Source organism: Leucoraja erinacea, chromosome 13, assembly GCF_028641065.1.
Source record: "Leucoraja erinacea ecotype New England chromosome 13, Leri_hhj_1, whole genome shotgun sequence".
In the NCBI taxonomy this organism is placed as follows: Eukaryota; Metazoa; Chordata; class Chondrichthyes; order Rajiformes; family Rajidae; genus Leucoraja; species Leucoraja erinaceus.
Window position 1 is genome coordinate 25,135,762 of NC_073389.1, and position 26,845 is coordinate 25,162,606.

At 41.8% G+C, this 26,845-nt stretch overlaps 1 protein-coding gene across 1 annotated transcript in view; it reads right to left on the reverse strand.

Moving 5' to 3' along the window:
* LOC129702708 (peripheral plasma membrane protein CASK) overlaps positions 1-26,845 on the reverse strand; it is a 255,618-nt gene that overhangs the window by 51,119 nt on the left and 177,654 nt on the right. The window contains exons 12-13 of the mRNA XM_055644636.1: positions 4,398-4,475; positions 1,987-2,067 (exon numbers count right to left, since the gene is read on the reverse strand). Coding sequence (XP_055500611.1) covers positions 1,987-2,067; positions 4,398-4,475 — 159 coding nt within the window. The remainder of the gene's footprint in view (positions 1-1,986; positions 2,068-4,397; positions 4,476-26,845) is intronic.

A 26,845-nucleotide genomic window follows, 5' to 3' on the forward strand; every position in this document is an offset into this window, starting at 1 on the left:
TCCTCATGTTGATAAACAGCAATAAAAGTTTCGAAAGGTGATGGAAGCACTGGAGGAAAGACTAGGTGCTGAGAGCTCACTTATACCTGCACGGAGGCAATTAAACACACCTGAGCAATTACAAACACCCGTGAAGCCATGTATCCTAAACATTATGGTGCATTGAAAAGGGGAGGGGGGGGGAACTATGTATAAACACAGCTGTAATTTCTACATGGTGAAACCAAAATGAATAAAAATGGCGTTTATTAAAATCTGACAATGTGCACTTTAACCATATGTGATTTTTTTTTGTATTACAAATCTCAAATTGTGCAGTACAGAGGCAAATAAATAAATGATGGGTCTTTGTCCCAAACATTATGGAGGGCACTATAGAATGCTTCTCAGAAGAGCATAATTTAAAAGGAAGTTGAGAAGATACTGCATCGTTGGACGATGCCAAGATGAAATTACACCATAGTGTAAAAGGTATGCCAAATACTTTCAAATACATGTTAACTGTACGAGTAAACCAAAATCTGCTCAGTTTCTGCCATAATATTACACTCCTCAAGATATCCAGAACTCGGCAACTGTGATTGTACAAGCTGCTTACAGAAATCAGTGTGGAAGCATATCTAATTATCACCCATTCTTTTTTTAAGAAAGGTTTCCAATCTTGGAAAAGAATGATATGTTATCCATCAATTGCATGTAAAATGGGTGCCGCCAGTGCAAACTGTACAACATTCTGGCAATTTGAATCTAGGCCCACTACAGCACTTGAAAGTGCTTTTGTGTGTCCAAACCAAGAAAGCAGGACCCATACACAAGAAGATATCAGTACTGAATTCTGAATAGCTGACCTTCATACAACTCCAGACATATCAGATGTGGACACTGAATAACAACTGTTCCCAATCCAATCTCCCCAATTCCTGCCTAAATGGCCTGTCCCACTTAGGCTATTTTTAGGTGACTGTCATGGTCGTAGCAGGTCGCCAAAAAAACGGCGACTGGACCCCCCTTCGACATAAAATTTGAAATAGAATAATTACTTAACAATAAAAAAAACTAAGTCAGCACCAGCGACAACCTACGTTAACCTGGCGACAACCTACGTTAACCTGGTGACAATGACGACAGCCCCCTACGTCAGAAGTCAAGCCACGCTCATTGGCGTCAAACCCACTGTCCCCGACTGTTGTCAGGTTAACATGTTGAAAATCCAGCGGCGACCAGAAAAACGCTACGACCCTTTGGGCGACTGAGGAGACTACTCGCGACCATACAGGCGACACCCTGGCGACCATGTAGCGACAGCCTAGTTGCCTAAAAAATCGCCTAAGTGGGACAGGCCCTTTATACTGTTGTAATTAGCGATCTCCCAGCTTCGAACTTTGGTCAATTTTGTTTCAGTGTACAATGGCAGAGTAGACTTGATGGGTCCAATGGCCCAATTCTGCTCCTAAAACTTATGAACAATGGACCACTGGCCTCTGGCGACTAACATTTTCACACTGGTTCACTAAAGTTCGATCTCACTTGCTACTATCCCTGAACTGAAAATCCATTTGAATTTCAACTACAATGGACAGGATGTTCAAATGCCACTTGGTGTACATATTACAACATAGATTCTTGATTCTGAGTAACTCAAGAATATTTATTTGTTGATACTAAAATCACATGAATTATCTTTGCCAAGAATATTACTTACAAATGTCTGAGCTGTTTCAACCAATCTTCTAAATGGACTCCTTTGGAAATGACAATTAAAAATTTAACTTAGAATACTTGTTTCCTCTCTAAAATGCGGAACTGAGCAAAAATTGCAGTATTGCACTTTGCTTTCCTTGTTTAGAATCTTAGCATTTAAAAAAAATCACTTATTTGTAAGATGCCCTGATAGCGAGCGTGATCACATGTGAAACTATTTAATTTAGATATTCACTGAACCTTGTATCTTTTGTTTGAAGTGTAATAACAGAATAATTCACTTACCATAAAATGTGGCCGTGTTAGGATACACTTCAGTTCTTTTGCATCATTGTTTTCTGGATAACATGAAATCTCCTCCAACACCTACAAGATTCACACATTTTTAGTGATAAACTGCAAAATTAACATATGACACTATTCAAAGATGGTAACTTAAATGGTGAAAATGAAGTGACACCTTTATTTTTGGCATTGATGAAAGCTATCTCGGAGTGATCAAACAAATTTTGCTGACTGTGGATTTTCTTGCCATGCATCCACGTCCACTTTGGGACCACTTACTCTAAAATAGTGCTAGGTCTGGAGTGACAAATGGAGACACGAACCCTAAATAAGGACTTCCAATCCCTCCATTTAAAATCAACCTCAATTTGATTTTGTTTTAACATCTTACAGCTCTGAACAACTCTTCAATTAAAATCTCTCACTACTACTACTGTGATTTGCCAACACAACTGTTATTCTAATTCTGTTATACCTACACCTGCCATCCTATTTTTCTATTTTTCAGTTCTACCAATATAGCCTAATTGGCCGGTACTGCCATAATATTCTCACGGATCAGCAGTGCAATAACCCTTCCCCTTTTGTATCTCCCCTTGTTAACTTCTGAAACTTCTCTACCCTTGAATATTGAGCTACCTGTTCTGCCATTTCCTCAATCATGTTTCCATTTTTACAATAATATCACAATCGTTTGGATTGTTCGACCCTCTCGGATTCATTTTACCTGCAAGGTTCCTTGCTGCCTACCATCCCATCTGCTCCTGTCATTTCTGCCGACTGGACTTGTCGGTTCTATCTTTTATGGGATTGTTTCCCCACTTGCTCCATGTTATTCTGGGTCCCATCCTCCTGCCTCACTGCTTTAAAACCTGAGTAGGACTGGAAAGCTTCCCTACAAGGATATAGGTCCACCACAGATTTTCCAGGAGTTGTCCAGAGTTGTAAGATTTTCCAGGACCCTTGGTTCCAGAGCCTTGCCATATTATCTGTTTTGCCAGATCAACAGAGGTCACAGCCTCACTGGAAACATGGACTATGAGCTCTGATTACCCAAACTCCTTATAAATGTTCTGCACCTGATCTGAGACATCCTTGACCTTGACACCAGCGAGACAACAGAAATGCCTGTTTACTCCCTGACTAGAGTCTACTAATATACTGCTTGTCTAGACTTTGCCCCTCCCTGCTTTAGAACAGGACCATTTGTGGCGCCACCGATTTGACTGCTGCTGCTTTCCCGAGAGGTTATCCACCCAACAGTATCTGGAACGATATATCTGTTAGAGAAAGAAACAGCCAAGGAGAACTCCTGCATTGACTACCCAGCCCTCCTGCTGATCACCATCTGTGGTGAGACCATCTCCCTGAAGATCCTGGCTACAACACTCACTGCCTCTTATTCTCTCCTTGTTGAATCCAACTGATCCACGTGGTCTGTGAGGAGCTGCAACTGCACACACCTCCTGCAAACATAGCAGTCAAGTTTCTTCTTGATCTCCCACATTTCATAGGAGCAAACCACTCCACTGACTGACATTACAATTCCTCTTGCAGCTACTAGATTAAAAGGAAAGGGCTTGTTTTGTTGTGTTTGCTTTTCTTTATCTTGCCGCTCAGCCTCTGCACTTTGACCTCAACCATGGCACTTCAATGTCAGAAAGTGCTGCCACCAAAATGGCCACTCCTGCCATAACTTTCCTCCCTTTTCAACTACTGAACCTCCTCACCACAGCTGCCAGCATGAAGTGCATTTATCTCATCCCGACTCCATGCCTGGGTAACAGTTTAGTAGTTGTGCTCTGATATATCAGATATTTCAGAATGCAATTAATAAAAAGAATGATCTATATTTAAGCAGTAGCACTATTGATGTGTTCAATAGTGCTTTACAATCAATAACATATTCCAAGTATACAAACTCCGCATTTGTATCCATTGCAACGACTGTGGAGTCATACCTCGCTGCCACCACCTCTGAGTAAGCATATAAAAGAAGCAATTCAGATACTAAGATAGACACAAAATGTTGGAGTAACTCAGTGGGTCAGGTAGCATCTCTAGAGAAAAGGAATAGGTGACGTTTTGGGTTGAGACCCCTTTTCAGACTGTGAGTCATGGGAGAGAAAAACTCATCAATGACCAAAGAGCCCACAATGGCCTATTGTTGGCTGTGGAGGAGTGATAACAAGCGCATATAAGTAGACCCCATAACAGAATCCCTGTACATTGTCATTATTAAGGGTCAATAATACATCTAAATAACTCCAGGTTAACAACAGATTAAACGTTAGCTTTCACTAAAAGATGATAAAATCATTCAGGTGTCTTTCCTATTATCTTCCCATTAACCTACAGAATAACTAAGACATAAACGTGTAATGAGTTAAAAGTGAAATTAAACAACCAACCTCTTTGGCTCTTTGGACAGCATCACTTGGTGGATTTCTTATCTGCGGTGATGACTTTGTGTTGATCTTGTCATACAACTAGTAGTGAAAATATAAAATATATTTCTAATGAACAGAATAGGTGCAAGTTGAAAACAATGCAAGACTGATGCACACTGATGGGATCCACTGTTGACTCCCTACCAATAAACCACTCACCGATGTCCTGTTTGGGTTTTGCCAGGACCACAAGAGTCATACAGTGATACAGTGTGGAAACAGGCCCTTTGGCCCAACTTGCCCTCTTCGGCCAACATGTCCCAGCTACACTAGTCCCACTTGCCTGCACTTGGTCCATATCCCTCCAAACCTGTCCTATCCATGTACCTGTCTAACTGTTTCTTAAAAGGATGGGACAGTCCCAGCCTCAACTACCTCCTCTGGCAGCTTGTTCCATACACCCACCACCCTTTGTGTGAAAAAGTTACCCCTCTGGTTCCTATTAAATCTTTTTACCCTTTCACCTTGAACCTATGTCCTCTGGTCCTCGATTCCCCCACTCTGGGCAAGAGGCACTGTCCATCGACCCGATCTATTCCTCTTATGATTTTGTACACCTCTATGAGATCACCCCTCATCCTCCTGCGCTCCAAGGAATAGAGACCCAGCCTACTCAATCTCTCCCTATAGCTCACACCCTCTAATCCTGGCAACATCTTCGTAAATCTTTTCTGAAAGCTTTCAAGCTTGACAATATCTTTCCTATAACATGGTGCCCAGAAATGAACACAATATTCTAAATGCGGTCTTACCAATGTCTTGTACAACTGCAACTTGCTTCAGACATGGATCAAATAGGTAAATTCCCCTCCACCTGTTCCATACTCCATACTTCAATTTTCTCCTCCCAGTCTTCCGTTCCCTCTAACCACCACTCCTCCCTCTGGTTCTATATTTCACTCCCCATCTTCCTTCCTGATTTGGTAATTCAAATGCCCTTGAATGAAGGAGGTTATGCTCTCATCTACTATCAGGAAAAAGGGACAGAAGCCCGAGAAATGTGACTTCCACGTTCAAGAACAGCTTCTTCCAATCAACCATCAGGGTCTTGAACCCTCCTGCACAAACACAACTTCTTCAGGACTCAACTACTATGGTGTTTGTCTAAGGTTGCTCTACATACTTTGGCTCACACTATTATGGTCTGCTTTACCTCTTATAAATGATAATGTATTTATATTTATTTGTTGCATTTAATGTGCCTGTAAAACTGCAGCAAGTAAGAATTGCATTGCTCCGGTCCAGGCGCTTATGACAATTAGACATTATTGACATCTCTTGGGGAGGACCTGTATGACCTCTTTGGGTCATGCATTCAATGGAGCACAGAGATGCATCTCATGAGCTTGCATAAAATTGAATCACGAACCTTGCGTACATCCTGACGTGCAGGGGGAGAGTGGGCAGGATCGGCACATCCACAATTGTGGGAGCTGATCACTAGCGTAGCTGAACGTGAAGATGCAATTTATTTTCCAGTTCTCATGTTAGCACTCATTATCAATGTAACAAAAGCAAAATATTGTAAATATTAGAAATCTGAAATAAAAAAATAAAATGCTGGAATTGCTGAGAAACAGAATCAACATTTCAAATTGATGACCTGGTCTGTTTAAAAAAAAAATCAGACCTATTGACACTTTGACAGGAGACTAAGCTCAGCCTTCTTCCAACCCCAGTTAAGGCCTTCCATGGCTGAGACCTGAGTGCCATGCTGCCAGTGGCTGCACTAGTCGTCAAACTTTGAGTCCAAATTGATTACTGCTGCCATTCATCCTCTTGTTTGTTCTGCCATTCAATAAGACACTTGCTGAATTAACTTCCCTCGTCCATTTTCCTGTCTTTTCCATGTAACTCTCAAATGACATGAAAAAAATCTCTCAACTTTGAATATGTTTAAAAATTAAATTCACAGATTTCTGAGGCAAAGGCTCAACTCTCAGAAAGTGGAAATAGTTTGGGCTAATTGTGGAGCCCGATCATTCTGGCCTTTGATTACTGGTATGTGCAACATCCTGAAAGGTATAGGTTAATCAGATATCCGCTAAAATCTACAAATGTTAATCTACTATTGATTTCTGTCTGTCTTTTAGTAACACAAATTTTTCGATTTTACAATAATGGCAGTGAACACTGAGTAAGTCAATTTAAAAGTATCACTGGGCCACTGTACAAGAACTGATCCTGCCACAATAGACTGTAACATGAAGAGAATAAAATATATTCTGGTCGTTAGGTTGCAAATGATTTAACCATATAACCAAACCTCTGACAATTTTCAAACATCATGCTGAAAGTGCCATAATCAAATGTATTTGGGGGACACCTGAAATTATTAGAAAAATTAGTTATGTCAATTTAAAAAAAAATTCATATGGATTCAGGAATGCTACATGTGCTTCATAATTTGGAAACAGCATGTGAAAATAGTACAGTGAAGGATAGCATGGAACATATATTATCCATTTTTAAAAGGGATTCTGTAACAGCAGATATTAGCTGGTATGTAACAGTAATTAGTTAAAGACTAGTTTAAAATATTAGTTTAAAATATCTGTCAAAACAATATTGGAGTAAAATAAGAAAATTGAAAGTATTGATAAAGGATTGGCCCATCAAGTCCTCTCTTCATTCCCCTCTCTTTTGATTCTGATGAAGGATCTTTTCATTGAAGCAATGAAAAGATCCAAGTAAGCAAATACTCTAGCATATAACGATAAATACTTGATTTGACTTGAAGAAGATGAAGGAGCAGGTTAAATATATCAAATGGCATTTTGAATGTTTGGCCATAATGAATGCTCCTTTTTTTGCAGTTTTTTTATTTTCACTGCCTTATAGAATTTACTAGACCAAGTGGGACCCATTGGCGTCACACACACACACACACTAATCCCGCCCCCCCCCGCCCCCCCCGTGATATTATATAAATATTATTCATTTGCACCTTTTACTCCACTCCCCGGCTTAACCCTCACGCATAGCCCCCAAACTGCGGGGGTAAAGAGGGAGAGGGTGAGTGGGGTAGAGAGGGCGGGGGAGGGGGAGGGGGGTAGAGAGGGAGAGGGGTAGTGATTGAGTTGTGGGGCGCGCGGCATCACAGGGGAGGGCTAGTTCCCGAACGCAATACTCCACTAGGGGGGGGGGGGGGGGCAGAGGGAAGGAGGGGGGGGCAGAGAGGGAAGGGGCTGTCAGAGAGGGAGGGGGGCAGAGAGCGAGGGGCAGAGAGGGAGGCGGAGAGAGGGTGGAGAGACAGAGAGGGAGGGGGGCAGAGGGGGAGGGGGGACAGAGAGGGAGGAGGCAGAGTGGGAGGGGGCAGAAAGGGAGGGGGCAGAGAGGGGGGGTAGAGAGGGAGAGGGTAGAGAGGGAGGGGGTAGAGAGGGAGCAGGAGATAGAGAGGGAGGGGGTAGAGAGGGAGTGCGAGGGGGAGGGAGTAGAGGAAAGGGGAGGGGGTAGTCGGGCGGGGATATAGAGGGAGGGGGATGGGGTAGAGAGGGAGGGGGTAGAGGCAGCACCTACCCAAGTCATAGACCAGCAGCCTCCCCACCAAGCGCCGGCCCCGAGCGAGGCTGCGGGCGGGCGTGGACCCCAGGGAGGCGTCAAGCCGGGCTGGGCCCGTGGCAGCAGCCTCCCCACCAGGCGCGCGGACGCTGAGCGGGTGGGACCATTCTCCATGCAGCAGAGGGCCAGCCGATCGTGGCTTCCGCGATTGACAGACATTTGGGCGGGGGAGATGGAGAGGAGGTCGTCCCCCGTGACAGTCAGAGATCACCAGGTGGGATTAGGATCATCAGCGAGGAGATGGCATCATGATCCCTGAGTCCCTGATATCGATGGAGGAATCGCAGGTCTCCATAGACAGCCTCTCCCAGAGGGAGTGATGGCCGCCATGGCCACCTTCCCATCGCGCTGCCCCGCGCCCGCGCGGCAATAACAACCGCCACCATGTTCTAGAACTTCAAGGAGCCCAGCAGAGCGCGCAGCACGACCTGAGCAGCCGTTTAAAAACGCTAAGTGACAAATTTATAGAAGTGAAAGTTAAGAAGCCAAGAAGTACAGAAGAAGAATAGGGGTGACGTCACTCACAGCACGAGCAGAGGCAGGCAGTCAGATCCATTGTGACATCATCAGCGCGAGCATCTCGTTTATTTTCTAAGTTATTTGAGATTTGTGAACATTTTGATAAATAACTCGAGAAATAATGCATGATATTTTCAGATGACAATTTTTGACCATGGCGTAAATCTTTATCGGAATATATAAAATTTTCACCGTTACCGTGTCGTGTTTTCGAGGAGATGTGAAATGCACACAAACATCACACAAATAAATACACATCCAAGATCAGAGTTTTGTAAGTATAGAGATATGCAATGTATAAGATATGATTTGTGTGTTGTCGGGAGTGATACGCATATACTGAAAACTGTAACGTCCAGGTTCTTCCCCACAGCCATTAAACACTACAAGCTCCAAATAAGCTCTGAACTATTTGAAGCTCTTGGGGTCATTGGTGTTGTCTATTTGCACTATTATTATGGTTGCAATAAGAAGTTCACTGTTCTATAAGGTCATAAGTGATAGGAGCAGAATTAGGCCATTCGGCCCATCAAGTCTGCTCCGCCATTCAATCATGGCTGATCTATCTCTCCCTCCGAACCCCATTCTCCTGCCTTCTCCCCATAACCCCTGAAACCCGTACAAATCAAGGATCTATCAATCTCTGCCTTTAAAATATCCACTGACTTGGCCTCCACGGCCTTCTGTGACATACCTACTCATTCCTGGGATCCTTCTTGCAAAACACCTCTGGACTCTCTCCAGAGCCAGCACATCCTTCCTCAAATATGGTGCCCAGAATTACTTACAATACTCCAAATGTGGCCTGACCAGCGCCTTGTACAGCCTCAGTTTTTGTATTATAGCCCTCTTGTATTCTAACAGCCTCGCCAGCAGTTTGGCCGTCCTTTTACCCTTTTAGTTATTTTAGTTTGTCAAAAGTATGCTTTTTGAAGTTTCTTAATCTTTTTTATGCGGGGGGTTGGGGAAAGAGGGGAAACCGTTTCTCAGTGACTTCCTGGTCGAGGATGCGTCTTTTCTCCGAGTCGCATCTTTCCCCCCCCCCCCCCCCCCCCCCCCCCCCCTCTCCATCATCGCGGCCTACCATCTGGATTGGTGCAGACTTTCAGTAGCGGCGCAGCACTGAATTCCATCGCGGAGCGGGACAATCGCCTGTCTTGGAGCTCCGAAATGTTGGGCCAGCTGATTAACACCGTGGAGCTGTGGTTTGCGGGCCTTCTAGCCACGGGCGCTGACTTTATTGTTGAGTCCTGGGATCCTTTGCCGAGGGTCGCCAGTGTTGAATCTCCGCCCAGCTCAGCCTGTGGACTTCGGGAGCCGCTTTGCAGCTCCAATTTCTGGATTCTCTCCTCATTTAGAAAATAGTGTCAGCCTTTATTTCTACAACCAAAATGCATGACTCCACACTTTGCTACACTATATGCAATCTGCCACTTCTCTGCCCACTCTCCCAACCTGTCCAAGTCTTTCTGCAAAGTCCCTTCTTTCGCTACACTACCTGCCCCTTCTCCCATTTTCATATAATCTTCAAACTTGGCCACAAAGCCTTCAATCACCTCATAATATATAACGTGAAGTGTATCTGGGACACATGACAATAAAACACTTGACACTTGATACTGCGGCAAGCAAGATTTTATTGTACCTTTACCTCATTGTACCTGTACGTGTGACAATGACCTTGACTTCTCAATCTTGCACAGCAAAATTAATTTAACAACAGCAAGGATAATTGCCGTCAGCACTATTTAAATAAATCATCAACTACTTACAGTGCCCTCCATAATGTTTGGGACAAAGAGCCATCATTTATTTATTTGCCTCTGGGCTCCACAATCTGAGATTTGTAATAGAAAAAATCAGGTGTGGTTAAAGTGCACATTGCCAAATTTTAATAAAAGCCATTTTTATACATTTTTGTTTCACCATGTAGAAATTACAAGTGTTTATACTTAGTCCCCCCCCATTTCAGGGCACCATGATGTTTGGGACACAGCAATGTTATGTAAATGAAATGTCATGTTTAGTATTTTGTTGCATATCCTTTGCACGCTTTAAGTCTGCGATTCATGAACATCACCAGTTGCTGGGTGCCTTCTCTGGTGATGCTCTGCCAGGCCTGTATTGCAGCCTTCTTTAGCTTATACTTGTTTTGGGGTCCCTTTCAATTTTCTCTTCAGCATATAAAAGGCATGCTCAATTGGGATCATATCGGATGATTGACAAGGCCACTCAAGAATTTACCATTTTTTAAGCTTTGAAGAACTCTTTTGATGCTTTAGCAGTATGTTTGGGATCATCGTCTTGCTGTAGAATGAATGAGTTTTGAGGCATTTGTTTGAAAATGAGCAGATAGGATGTGTCTATACACTTCAGAATTAATTATGCTGCTACCATCAGCAGTTGTATTATCAGTGACGATAAGTGAGCCAGTACCTTCAGCAGCCATACATGGCCAGGCCATTACACCCCCACCACCGTGTTTCACAGATGAGGTGATATGGTTTGGATCTTGGGCAGTTCCTTCTCTCCTCCATACTTTGCTCTTGTCATCACTCTGATACAAGTTAATCTTTGTCTCATCTGTCCACAAGACCTTTTTACAGAACTGTGATTGCTCTTTTAAGTACTTCTTGGCAAACTGTAACCTGGCCATACTATTTTTGTGGCTAACCAGTGGTTTGTATCTTGCAGTGTAGCCTCTGTATTTCTGTTCATTAAGTCAACTGCGGGCAGTGGTCATTGACAAATCCACACCTCACTCCTGAAGAGTGTTTCTGATCTGTCGGACCGGTGTTTGGGGATTTTTCTTAATTATAGAGAGAATTCTTCTGTCATCAGCTGTGGAGGTCTTCATTGGCCTGCCAGTCCCTTTGTGATTAGTAAGCGCACCAGTGCTCTCTTTCTTCTTAACGATGTTCCAAATGGTTGATTTTGGTAAGCCTAAGGTTTGGCTGATGTCTCTAAGTTTTATTCTTGTTTCTGTCTCATAATGGCTTATTTGACTTGCATTGGCACAATTTTGGTCCTCATGTTGATAAACAGCAATAAAACGTTCCAAAGGTGATGGAAAGACTGGAGGGACTAGGTGCTGAGAGCTCTCTTATACCTGCATTAAGGAGGCAATTAAACACACCTGAGCAATTACAAATGCCTGTGAAGCCATGTCCCAAACATTATGGTGCCCTGAAATGGAGGGGCTATGTATAATAAACCTCTGTAATTTCTACACGGTGAAACCAAAATGTATAAAAATGGCCTTTAATAAAATCTGATAATGTGCACTTTAACCGCATGTGATTTCTTTCTATTACAAATCTCAAATTGTGGAGTACAAAGGCAAATAAATAAATTATGGGTCTTTGTCCCAAACATTATGGAGGGCACTGTACAGGTCAGAAGCTGCTTAATTTCTTCTAATGGTTGCTTTGTCTAAATGTATGTATAGTGCTCAGCACAATTTTTCCAAATTTTAAATTATCAACTGGTAACAATTCATCTGATGCTCAGAGGCTTTTTGATGGGTCACAAATTGCTTTTGGATGCAAGTATATTAATGCAAGATGCAAGCATTTGTCTTTAGAAGTTGCTTTTAGAGGGAGGAAGAGAAGTACAAGTATATTCTACAGCCCATATTTACCCAGGGTGTTTCGAATGTAATTTTCTCACATGAATATCCTTAAGATATTTCTGATTCAATAAGGATGTATTTATTCAAAATTGCCACTTACTGCAGCCATAACTGTAACATAGAATACAGCTAGAGGCTGTCATTATTCTCATGGAAATGAACGTATAGGTCTCCAGCTTCTTCAAAACTGGAACTTTGCCATTTACTGTTGTGTAAGGGAGCAAATTTCATCAATGTCAATTATTTTATTTCTTATATTTACTTTAAATTTGCTAGTTTCTTCTGCAATTTCCTTTACTGATACTAATCACTAAATAATCTTTACATTGATAGCCAAGGGTGACCCAGCAAGACGCCGCTGAGAACGAAAGGGGAGCCGCCGGAGGGGATGCGGCCGAGAACAAAGAACCAGGCGGAGGCCAGTCTGCTGCAACGTGCAGCGGCAGGCAGAAGATAGGATGGTTCGGTGAACTTTTGTAACTTTGTTGGTGCAAGAAACGTGGTGACTCGTGTACTGCCCAGGTAAGATCTGCTGTATGATTTTACCAGGTTGTATGCAAACCAAAGCATTTCACCGTACCTAGGTGCATGTGATAATAAAGTGTAATTGAATTGAATTCGATCATTGCCGGTCAATGACCTCTAGTGGTTTCAGAGCATACCTCGATTACATGCCAAGAACCAATTATTGATATAAAAGAAGAGCAAGGACAGGATGCACATATTTTCTCCTTTCTTTTTTAGGTGGTCAAATGTCTCTGTACAGGATCAAATCCATCAGATATGATAATAATGCTATTTCAGCCGAATTATTAAAAAAAAAATTTTTAGACAGCATGAAGATCACATTACAGATAATTGTTAATATGTTCAACGCATTCACTAGTAATAGAGGATAGTTCATGCTGTTTCATATCGTATTCCCACTTTCTCCTTTTACTCTTCAACTCCTGCATGCCCTTATTTCACCAAATTTGCACAGCATACTGCAGTTTTAAAAAAAATAATTTGTCAATATCAAACTCCCCCAAATATTAAAAGAAAAAAAAACCCATCATCAATTCAGAGAGATTTAAAATTTAAACAATTGTTACCACTTATGTTTGAGGCATTTCAATGGAGGCTTGTTCATCCCTATTTCATCCACTAGATGATTTCAGAGCTTAAGTGGATGGAAATTGGATTAATAGAAAGAAACAGAAGGTAATGGTAGTAGGTTACTTTTCGGACTGGAGGCCTGTGACTAGTGGTGTGCTCAGCGTTCGGTGCTGGGCCCATTGCTGTATAGCATCTATGTCAATGATTTGGATGAGAACGCACATGGCATGATTAGCAAGTTTGCAGATGACACAAAAGTGGGCAGAATTGTAGATAGTGAAGATGGTTGTCAAAAATTGCAGCAGGATCTTGATCAGTTAGTCAGGTGGGTTGAGGAATGGCTGGCTGAATTTAATACAGAGAAATGTGAGGTGTTGCATTTTGGAAAGACTAACATGGGCAGGACCTACACAGTGAATGGTAGAGCTCTGGGGATTGTTGTAGAGCAGAGGAATCTAGGAGTGGTAAAAGGTCAATTTTTTTTACTGTGATTTGAAAGTTAAAATGCAGTTCAGAAACTTTGTACATGAAATGCAGATGTCAGTGAAAGCGAGAGAGAAAAAAAACCTGCTGATTTACTACAACAACCTTATAGATTCACCATAAAGGATGCAGAACTAGCGAGTTCATTTGACTTGGGCATCATTCCAGTCTCACAGTGTGGTTAACTATCCTCCGAGGTGGCCTACCAAGAAATTAAACTTGTAGATAAATTTCTCAGAAATTCATAGACGATAAGTAAACACTGCCATGTGAGCCAGCAGTACCCATTTTCCAAATACGTGTCTTAAATTTAGCAAATTTTGAATACAGAAGTAATGCTACTATTATATGGAAAACTGACAACATGGCTTTTCCAGTTCCTCATTTTAGCATGACACATGACACATTAGCTGAGTGGGGCCCACTGCAAGCATGTTTTACTTTGACTCATCATGGGCCTCAGTTGGATCTGTCACAGCAAATATGCAATTGGATGGTCACCTTTCTGGCCCAGACTTGCTTAGCTGCTGAAGCTGCCGAGAACAGTTTTGATTGACATCAAAGCTACAAAGCTCCTAGCCTACAGGAACTTTCCAAAAGCTTGTGGAATGCTCCATCTTTAAAATCATGCTGTTAAAACATAAATAAACATTTAAAATGACCCCAAAAAACTGTCAAAAGTAATACAACTTTAAGCAAAAAATTTAGTTGTAAAAAAATTAATTATCTGTATCCTGTCCTTTTATACAGAGAAACTGTCCAGTGACAATTTGGGAAGTAAATACATTCATTTCACATAGTGAAACTATTGGAAAGGTTACATTTAATAATTGTTATTATTCATAAACCCAGAGTTTTAAAATGTTGGAATGTCTACATCATATTTCAACACAGTATAAGGTTTTTTTTCTAGTTCATTTTCTATTACGATTCACTTGAACTCAATTGGATATTAGTCTACAAATATCTTGTGCATTTGACCACATGACTATGCAAACTTGCAGCTGATGTCATATTATATTGTGCACATCCTACGCACAATGAAAGACTTGGAAAGATAGTGAGTAATGCAACACAGGGCAATTCTATTGCACTGTCCACCCACCTCCTAATCTTGTAATAAAAAAGAAACATTATGCCTGGTTTTGAATGGGTGTAAATTTCCATATGAATAAACTAACAATCCTCCAGCAAATCTGAAAGAATTTGAAATGGCAAGAACACATGCAGTGCTGGATAAGGACATGGGAAATGGAGGAATTAGATCTAATTATTATTTTTTGAATATAATGTTTTCAGATAATATAAGGAATTACAGTGTGCATTTGTTACACAAATGTTGCACAAAAATGTTCAAAATAACTCATGAACATGCAAGTACCTTCCTCAGGTGGCAAATAGAATAACTGGCTAATGCAGAAAGGATGATAAAGACTTTCGGAAGATTTGGGCTGCAGTAAATGGGGGACTGTCCAAATTCTTTTGAGTCAAAGGAAATGTACCATGACAGGAATTGGTTGCAAATTTCTTGTCTTTTACTTCAGTAATGGAATATGCGATATGTGTTGAAAGGCAAATTTTCTTCAACATTAAGTATAAACATGGCTTAATAATATGTAAATCAAGAGAAATTCAGGACATTTGCAGTACCGTAAAGCAATTTCCTTACAAATATCTTCCTCACATTTGGTTTGCAATCCAGCTTATTTTAGGTTGCAAAACAATTATAGTTTTTTCCCCAACATCTTTGAATAATTCCAATTCTATTTTTGGGAAAGATTATGAGGAAAACATTAATAGTTCATATCGCATGTCAGGTATGTTTGCCTTAAGCAGATGTGAAACTAGGAATGGCCTGCGCTTGGTGTTCCTCAGTTCTAGAGGATGATAGGAAGTATTTTTGGACCTACATTCTTCAGTCGAGGATAATGAAATATGATATTTTTGAAATGTACAAATTTCTAATGGGCCTAAGCAGAATATGGTTTACACTTATTTATCTGCACCTTAAAATCTGAATCTATGAATATTAAACCACCTTCTTTCACCCACATAAGTTCTATTGAATTTGATTTCAAGTGTTCTGCATAATAATTGTGAAAATATTTTAAGTTTACTACTGTATAATTATAAGGGCGGGCCAGTTGCAAGCTAATTAGTATCAACATCCTCGTTGAAGATTTGACTCCACGCAAGTACTGCAATGCATTTGATTATTTTTGGTATATTTAATTTTGAAATTGTTTGCCTAGAGAAATGTAGTGTTAAACAGTGTTGTTTAAAAAAAGATAAGATGATAAATGGTTTGCCAGTTTAAGGCTTTATGCATAAAATACTAGTGTTATGCTCAGTAATGTTTTTCGAGCGATTCTCAAACAGTATGGATCCATCCCACATGGGTGTCGACAAACAAAAAGATTACATTGCTAAATTTTCAGGAGCAGAGGATGCATTCTAGTAACATAGAAATGCAATGTAAGGTTATAATAAAAGTAAATAAAGGTAATAAAAGTTTTGATCAAACATAAATTTAAGATTATTTCCACACTTCAATTAAGATGCCTTCAACTGACAGCTTTAGCAAATCTTCCATTAAACCCCAGTTCACCACAAAATTCACCTCAGTTAGGCATAAAGGCCTGAATCACACAGTTGAATTTGTTCACCCCGTGAATGGCTTAACCACAAACTAGTAAGATTCATTATTATGCTCTAAATCTGTCCTTGCCTGATGTACCCAAAAGTTAAACTTTCATCAGAAATTATTCCACAAAAGAACATTGCGTTCAGTGTAATGAGGGCAATTGTATACTGCTGCTTCTCTCTTCTGGACTAATTCAAAATAGATAATTTTTGTGACGAAATACATCTGGTCATGCCTGATTAGGACTGAAATGTTCTTATTCTTTTTCTCAATAAATCATTGCAATATATATTCAAATCTGTTTTTGAATTAACACCACACTTAGAGGCTAAATCTCCTACAGGTAAGTAGTATGTGACTAGGCATAACATTGTCCACAATTTATACCTACAGAAGGATATAAGCACCAAAATACAAGACTAGGGAATGTAAGAGATGCTTACTGAATCTGGGCTCTGCTTTATCAACTAATACATTTTCAATTACAAATTTACAGATAATTGTAGTATACTTTTCCTAACTGGATCCAGCTTCAATCAAAAATCTGCACCATGAAGTATCCAGCTGATATTATAAAATATCTAATCTTCTCCCAAAGAAGTAGCTACCTTCAAAAACACATAATTTATCATGTGCCCATTGCTAGCATTGGCCAGATAATTGTAGCACATAGTAGACAAAAGATTAATGAACAAGAAATGTCAACAAATTAATAAAGCATTGACATTCGAAAGTACCGTACACAGATGTACATATCACTATCTCAGGCATGAACTCACCCAATGAGCCAGTAAAGTATCAACAGATGGGTCGTATAGGTTTGAAATAATGCAGCTTAGTCTTAGCACTTTGAGCAGCTTGGGTTGTGAAGGATTTCTGTTCTCACAGTCAAGCAGTAACAACGCTATCAGTGCAGAATGGCTCCAAACATACAAAAGATCATATTGTTCCCACCCTGAATGAATTTTCACTTGTAAATCTAGACAGCTGGATTCAGAATTCCCCATGGTGCCAGTCCTTAAACAAAAAATGACCAATTCCTAACAGGGTGGACCTGAAATTCTTTGATGCGTAAAGGTTCTGGTCTACTTAAATAGATCGTGCGTCTGCTCTCTATAAACAAAATATCTGTCAAAATAGACTAGCACACAGAATTTCTTGCTGACCCATTTAACGTAGGACATACAACTGGCTGGAGGCCAGGCATAGACTGAACAAAGCTGCAAGCCAAACTAGGAATTAGATCAGATTTGATACATCTTTCAACATATTTAACTAATTATAATTAATATATTAACATTTATAGCAGGAAATTTACAATGAATCTATACAAACCACTAAATTAAATTACAATAAATTTGTCAAAATCATAATAACCTTTTAAATAAGCATAATTTACAATTTGTCAATATTTTCTAAACTGATGAACATCATACTTAAAACCCAGATGTAATTGTTGCATCTCCAACATTTTGGAAGCCAAATTAGTTTACAATGCATAAATATACTTAAGCTGGAGCACAAATGCACAAATACAGTGCCATTCATAATGTTTGGGACAAAGACCCATCATTTATTTATTTGCCTCTGTTCTCTACAATTAGAGATTCGTAATAGAAAAACATCGCATGTGGTTAAAGTGCACATTGTCAGATTTTATTAAAGGCCATTTTTAAACATTTTGGTTTCAGCATGTAGAAATTACAGCTGTGTTTATACACAGTCCCTCCATTTCAGGGCACCATAATGTTTGGGACACATGGCTTCACAGGCGTTTGTAATTGCTCAGGTGTGTTAATTGCCTCCTTGAAGCAGGTACAAGAGATCCCTCAGCATCTAGTCTTTCCTCCAGTCTTTTCATCACCGTTGAAAACTTTTATTACTGTTTATCAATATGAGGAGCAAAGTTGTGCCAATGAAAGTCAAATAAGCCATTACGTGACTGAGAACCAAGAATAAAACTGTTAGAGACATCAGCCAAACCTTAGACTTACCAAAATCAACTGTTTGGAACATCATTAAGAAGAAAGCGAGCACTGGTGAGCTTACTAATCGCAAAGGGACTGGCAGGCCAATGAAGACCTCCACAGCTGATGACAGAAGAATTCTCTCTATAATAAAGAAAAATCCCCAAACACCTGTCTGACAGATCAGAAACGCTCTTCAGGAGTCAGCTGTGAATTTGTCAATGACCACTGTCTGCAGAAGACTTCATGAACAGAAATACAGAGGCTACACTGCAAGATGCAAACCACTGGATAGCCGCAAAAATAGTATGGCCAGGTTACAGTTTGCCAAGAAGTACTTAAAAGAGCAACCACAGCTCTGGAAAAAGGTCTTGTGGACAGATGAGACGAAGATTAACTTATAACAGATAATGGCAAGAGCAAAGTATGGAGGAGAGAAGGAACTGCCCAAGATCCAAAGCATACCACCTCATCTGAGAAACACGGTGGTGGTGGTGTTATGGCCTGGCCATGTATGGCTGCTGAAGGTACTGGCTCACTTATCTTCACTGCTGATGATAGTAGCATAATGAATTCTGAAGTGTATATACACAGGGCTGCCAACTCTCACGCATTGAGCATGTGACACGCATTTGGCCAAATTCTCACACTCTCACGCTGATCACAAATTTCTCACGCTCTGTCGTGGGAAATGCTGTGATTAACGAGAATTTCAAAACTCATATCAACTACATGGGCCGCGGGTGTTGGGAGTCGGGGCTGAGGGAGGGATGGAAGCAGAAGCAGTGGCGGGGACAGATGCGGACGGGGAGCCAGGGCTGGCGAGTGTTTGCTGGGCTGGCGAGTCGCTCGCTGCAGCTCCGGCCATGGAGCAGCCTCAGTGCAAGAGTCCCGGGCCAGGCGTCGGAAACGTTGCGCCGCTGCCGTTAGTTTCTGTGCCGAATTCGCCCTGGTGACCGGCATGGAACAGGCTGCGTCTCTGGAGAGAAAAAATGGGTGACGGTTCTGATCGTGACCCTTCTAATGGTCTCGACCCGAAACCTTCAGAAGGGTCTCGACCCAAAACGTCACCCATTCCTTCTCTCCAGAGATGCTGCCTGTCCCGCTGAGTTGCTCCAGCATTTTTTGTCTCTCTTCTATTTAAACCAGCATCTGCAGTTCCTTCTCACACAATGAGACCCAACAAGGCGACTTTGAAGTTAGTACCACTCGGGTGGGGGAGGGACAGAGAGAGAGGGGATGTTAAAGAAATCGATATTCATACTCAATCGGGGAAATTAGTTGATATCTGTCTTTAAATTGATATCTTGTTCATCTTTAAATGTAAGTCTTGGATTCATGTATCGCGGGAACAAATAAGCAACGGCAAGATGGTAAATATAAACAACAAATTAACTTTTAGAAAATGAAACTTGTAGAGATGAACTTTGCCCTTCATTTTAGAAACATAGAAAATAGGTGCAGGAGTAGGCCATTCGGCCCTTCGAGCCTGCACCGCCATTCTTGACTGATCATCCAACTCAGTATCCTGTACCTGCTTTCTCTCCATACCTTTGATCCCTTTAGCCACAAGGGCCCCATCTAACTCCCTCTTAAATATAGCCAATGAACTGGCCTCAACTACCTTCTGTGGCAGAGAATTATTCTTTTTACAAAGAATAACCTCAGGGATTATGCAGGGAGCATTCAAATACTCTGCAACCTTGGGATAACATTGTTCATGTTCAAATCCGATAGGTAAGTCTTGATTTGTTCAATATTACAATTAATTCAAAGATACATGGAAACAGGCCCTTCGGCCCCTCGAGTCCGTGCCGACCATCGATCACCCGTTCACACTGGTTCCATGTTATCCCACTCTCTCATCCACTCCCTACACACTAGGAGGCAATTTACAGAGGGCCAATTAAGCTACAAACCTGCATGTCTTTGGGATGTGGGAGGAAACCGGAGCACCCGGAGGAAACCCAAGCGGTCACAGGGAGAACGTGCAAACTCCAGACAGCACCCGAGACCAGGATCGAACCCGGGTCTCCGGCGCTGTGGGGCATTAATTGTAATGATAATACTTGGGCCTCCGCTGATATGCCGGGATGATTACCCAATATTACCGACTATTAATCCATTGTATCATTGATTATATATGTTGCGCCTGTTCTCCTTTATCTGTACATTGCGAGCAGCTTGCTTGCATTTACCGGATAGCACGCAACAAAAGCTTTTCCCTGTACCTCGCTACAGGTGGTAATAGTTAACTAAATAGTAATAGTAAACTAAATCAATCTATTTACATGTATCTGTGTGTTGTTGCTTTAACCGGCCTGTTAAGGTGCATCAACTGAGAATGTCATTGTTCTGACAGACGACAACTAAACACTCATGTCTTCATTCTCAACTTGAAATTACCACAATGACAATTAAACGGCATTTGGACAGGTACACGTGCGGAAGGAACAGCAGGTGCTGGTTTAAACCGATAGACACAAAGTGCTGGAGTAGCTCAGCAGGTCAGGCAGCATCTCTGGAGAGAAGGAATGGGTGACGTGTCGGGTTGAGACCGTTCTTCAGACTGAAGGTCTGATTAATTAGCTTGGTACAAGTGTAAATTATCCCCAGTGTGTGTAGGATAGTGTTGATGTGCGGGGATCGCTGGTCGGTGCGGACTTGGTGGGCCTGTTTCTGCGCTGTATCTCTAAACTGAACCCTGTCTGGCTAGCAAGGCTGTGTAGGGCCAAGTGCCGGGACACGGTGACATCTGGCTCTGATCTCCACAAAGCCAATCACGTATCGAGCAGCGTCGCAGATCAACGGGCCTCTGGTGCTTGGAGTCGGTCCACAGACACAGAGAGGAAATTGGCTGTTACTCCGGATTTTTGTGTCTATCAGTGATTTGGAGAATGGGCTGGACAACGAGTGACGCAGCTGGTCGCGGCTCCCCTGATCTACGCTATTCCCACGCACTTATGGACCTGTTCTGCTGAGGCAACTCTTTAGGCGACTGTCAGGGACTAGTTTTACTAGCATTCACCTGCGACACCTTGCGACAACCTACGAAACCTCCAAAAGCAAGAATTGTTGTCACTGTCGCTTGTAGTCGCCCAAAAGATCGCCTAAGTGGGACAGGCCATTCAGGCTGCGGCTCGGTGCATCCTGGAGAGTAACCAGTGGCTGCTGGAAGTAGGTACCAAGCACTAGGTAGAAACGGTGGAAGATAGTGGCCTTCAAATGGGGGTGGTTGGAGAAAGCATCCTGCTTGCCTGCTAGATTTTCACTTACTTTAACTGCAGGAAAAATGTTCCCGGTGTTGGGGGAGTTCAGAACCAGGGGTCACAGTTTAAGTATAAAGGGTACGCCAGTTAAGACTGAGATGAGGTCAAACTTTCTTCACCCAGAGAGTTGTGAATCTGTGGAATTCTCTGCCACAGAAGGCACTGGAAGACAATTCACTGGATGTTTTCAAGTGAATTACATTTAGCTCTTGGGGTTAGCGAAATCAAGGGATATGGGGAAAAAACAGGAAAGAGGTGGATGCATCAAATTTTGTTATAGTGCCCCATAAAAGATTACTGCATTAGATAAGCACCTGTGGACTTGAACGTAATAGGTTGTCGAGGGGGTCAGATATGGGGCTTTATGTGTGGGCCATATATATTGTCAGTGCGAAGGGGCTAGGAACAAGGCCAAGAGTGCATCCAGAGTCAAGTTCTGGGATAGTACTAGGTGTGCAATCAAAGCTGGAACAATGGGAATGTTCAGCACTGGGAACCTAAGCAGGTAAGCAGCTATGATCAGGGTAGAATAGGGGGCCAGGTGTAAGGCTGGACTCAGGGTCAGGAATGAGAGAAGATATGCAACTGGAATCAGAGTCAGGAGTTGTACCAGGTGTGCAGTGAGACCTAGGTTGGTCAACATTGATACGGAGCTTTTGCAGTTTTCAGCTTGAAAATGTGCAATCTGGTGCATACTGTAGCAAGTCTTTTAACTTACAATTGAATGCAATATTTATGCTTTAAATTGGATTATAAGGTTAGGCTAAATTATATTCCTAATTACATTCCACAGTAGAGCCAGGCTCTGATCAACAGGTGCAGCACATGAATGATCTTAGTATATTCATGTATGGAAATCAGATTATATTCAAACACTTGGCCCATGTTGACCAACCTAGGTCTCACTGCACACCTGGTTCTACTCCTGACCCTGACTCCAGTTGCATACCTTCTCCCATTCCTACTCCCCCCCCCCCCCCCCCACCTCGGTTGCTACACTCCCTCAGACTTGGTCTCTCGCAATTTCTTGCTCCAACTCTCAACTAATGTTGGCAACCCTGATATACATATGCTATCTGCTCAAGTTCAAACAAATTTCTCAAAACTCATTCTACAGTTGGACAATGATCCCAAACATACTGCTAAAGCAACAAAGGAAAACTGAAGGGGACTAGCCCCCAAAACAAGCATGCTAAAGATGGCTGCAGTACAGGCCTGGTAGAGCAACACCAGAGCAGGCACCCAGCAACAGGCACCCTGCTGCCCTCTGGAAGGCGCTATAGGTGCATCAAATCCAGGACAAACAGACTCAGGAATAGTTGCTTTCCGAGAATTATAACTACTATAAATTCAAATTCACACATGCACTGACTACACCGCCCAACACGGACTTCCATCTGTATATATGTATGTAGCGCCGCAGAATTTGTGCACCTATTCCCCCCCCCCATCTCCCTTCTGTTTTTTGTTTTTTCTGTTTCTTGTTTTTTGTGCTAAATTGTATGTATGCACTGAGTACGAGCAGCTTTCAGTTTCACTGTACATGTATAGTGACAATAAATGGCATATCATATCAACATGATTACTTTCATTTACATGACATTGCTGTGTCCCAAACATTATGGTGCCCTGAAATGGGGGGACTATGTATAAACACTACTGTAATTTCTATATGGTGAAACTAAAATGTATAAAAATGACCTTTATTAAAATCTGACAATGTGCACTTTAACCACATGCGATTTTTTATATTACAAATCACAAATTGTGGAGTACAGAGACAAATAAATAAATGATGGGTCTTTTCCCAAACATTGTGGAGGGCACTGTAAATGCTTTATTATGTCATATACTTTGTATAAATACTTTGTATTTAAGAAATGCAAACACATCATTTGATTTTTTAATGATATTTTCCCCTTCTTGAATCAATTGGTATTTTATTAGTTATTCGTCCATTTAATCTGATCACTTGCAGAACATAACCACTCCAATGAGTATCCATACAAACGTCCTGGACATCACTAAGAATATCTATTTCTGTCTCTGTAAAGCCCCTGTCTCACGGTGCGTGTCCACCCAGGAGTTATCCCGAGTGAAAGAAAAAATCAAACTCGTGGTTTTCTACGAGATTCCAAGTTTATGTTCACGAGTTTAAACGAGTTCCCACGAGTATGTCTAAGTTTGCTGTTTACTTCTCATTTCTGCAATGTACCAAGTTCCTCTCCCGAGTTACTCTTGAGCCAACAACGACTACCGACGTGTGGAAAAATCATCACATGGTAAAAATGATGCCATGCAGTTTTTTTTTCACTATAAAAAGCCTCCCATGTTTAAATTTCTTAGGGTTACAGAATCAAGGGATATGGGGAGAAAGCAGAAACTGGGTATTGATTTTGGATGATCAGCCATGATCATATTGAATTGCAATGCTGGTTCGAAGGGCCGAATGTGATCACTTCCATTATGTAGAGAGTCTCAGAATGTTAATAGAGATTCCATTCTGTTTACATTGCGCTTTGTGCAGGGATCAAATCTTAGCCCAAAGTGTGCATTAGGCTGCGAGGATTAATTTCAAAACTTCAAATTATTTCAAACAGTGTTTTATCCGATCAACGGATCAGGGCAGATGACAGCCCCTTTAAACATCACGGACAGCTCAGTGTGAAGTGGTGCTGGAATTATATATGTGAAATAGTCTTGGGAATTTTATTATCGATCCTAAATGCTCTATTTAAATTATAGGTTGTTTAGTTTGTTTTGAAGTGGCGCCGGATTTAACACCTCAATCTATTACAATTGAATTATCTCACTGAACGAAAACATGCAATATGTTTCCAGGCAAAATTCCAGTGGTTGAGAATTAAAGGGGTCATTTTAAACGGGAGGTTGTAGTCAACAATACGGTAACCGAATGATATTTATTCATTGCTAGAGAGGACGATGTAAACAGAGTGAGGTTAGTGAGCAGCCTCTAACATTAACCGCTCCTCGTACTGTTCTGTTGTGTAGGAAGGAACTGCAGATGCTGGTTTACCTCGACGATAGACACCAAAAGCTGGAGTAACTCAGAGGGTCAGACAGCATCTCTGGAGAGAAGAAACGGGTGAAGTTTCGGATCGCGACTCTCCCGGTTGCTACCTGGACCTACCTGATCTCACGGTTGCCAAACACTTCCCATTCCCACTGACCTTTCTGTCCGAGGTCTCCTCCAGTCAGAGTGAGGCTAAATGCAAATTGGAGGAACATCATTTCATATTTCGCTTGGGCAGCTTACAGCCCAGTGGTATTAATATTAATTTCTCTCACTTCAAGTAACCCCGGCATTCCCTCCCTGTCTATCCCTCCTCCACCCAAGTCGCACCAGCTGCTCGTTTTCACCCAACGAACAGCGAACAATAGTCTGTTTCCTTTATCATCGTAACATTTTTGCATTCATTGTTCTTTATCTCTCTACAATACATCGTCATCTATATCTTTCGTTTCCCTTAGCAGTCTGTCGAAGGGTCTCGACCCGAAACATCACCCATTCCTTCTCTCCAGAGATGTTGCCTGTCCCGCTGAGTTACTACAGCTTTTTGTGTCTATCGTCGCCCTTCATGCGTTGTATTGGCCGAAAACGAACGATGTGACAGTACCGGCGACTTAATGAATGAAATGGAGACACGCGGAATTAAATGGACTTGGAATAACTGGGGCGGTGGGGTTTTATCGAAAAATGACTACTTGAAATCAGTGGAAGGAAACAGGCAGGCGAGGTTTCGGGTCAGGATCCTTCTTCAGACTCCATGACCCACTGAGTTCTTCAGCTGTCAAATGGAGACAAGTGGGACCACAGATGCTGGCATGTTGAGCGAAACACAAAGTGTTGGAGCTACTCGATGGGCCGAATGGCCTAATTCTGCTCCTATGAAATGAACTCACGAAGTGTCGAAGTAAGCCAGCGGGTCAGGCAGCATCTGTGGAGAGAATGGATAGGCAACGTTTCGGATCGAGCCGAATAAACGTCTGTCCATTCCCTCCGCTGATGCTGCCTGTCCCGCTGAGTTACTCCAGCGCTGTGTGAGTTCCTCCAACACTTTGTGTGTGTGTTTTATGATCATGATCCCAGCATCTGCAGTTTCTTTTCTCTACATAAACTAGGCCTCAGCAACACTGAGTGTACTAACCGGGAGATTATGTTGCTGCTGCCAAAACACCAGTTGGCAATGTAAGCATGGTAGATGTCACATTGCGTGGGAAACGAGGTCTCCAGGGAGACAGACGCAAAGTGCTGGAGTAACTCCGCGGGACAGGCAGCATCTCTGGACATTTATAAAGCATTACATTTTGGAACACAAGGAACTACAGAAGCTGGGTTACGAAAAAATACCAAAGTGCTGGAGTAACTCAACTGTGTCAGGCAGTATCTGTGGAGAACATGGACAGGTGACGTTTCGGGTGAAAGAAGGGTCTAAAGTTTGAAGAAGAGTCCCGACCCGAAACGTCACCTATCCAAGTTCTCCGGAGATGACTAATCTTCAACATTTCACTTCTGGCACTCAGGCCTAACCCACGATAGACTCACGATTCACTACGGTAAACTCACGGGCTACTACTACGTTCTTACAATGAGTTTAAAAGTTTAAAATTTTCACTTCAAGAGTAAATTTGACTCGTGGAAATCTTTCATCATGTTGAAAGATTTTCACGAGTTAACAAGTTTCCCACGTACCTGCCATTAGCGTTACGAGTTACTAAGTTACGTCCAAGAGTTTCGACGTTCCCGCTACGTTAATTCTACGTGATTACCACGAGTTTGATTTTTTTTAAACTCGGGATCACTCGTGGGTGGACCTGCACCGTGAGACAGGGGTTTAACACTGCTAAATTCCAGCCCTGACTCGGCTAATCTGCTTATAAACCCTAACCTATATTTTTATTAGCTACAGTTCTAAAAATTCCTTGCTCGTCTCACATCCTTTACACTCCATACACTTTTGTTCATTCAAACTGTGCTGCACACAACCTAAGCATTGAGTCCCATTCACCCATCACCATTTTGCTCATGAACCCACAATGATTTCTGCCTGGCAATTTTTAGATGTTTAGCTTTGTTTTCAAATTCCTCCTAGAAGGCCATCTCTTCTTAGCTCTGTAATACCTTTCAGCTCCACAACTTTGAAATATTTACACCTCCAATTCTCATGAAATACCTATCCCTAATTTAAAATTGTGTACCTTCAACAGCTTGGATC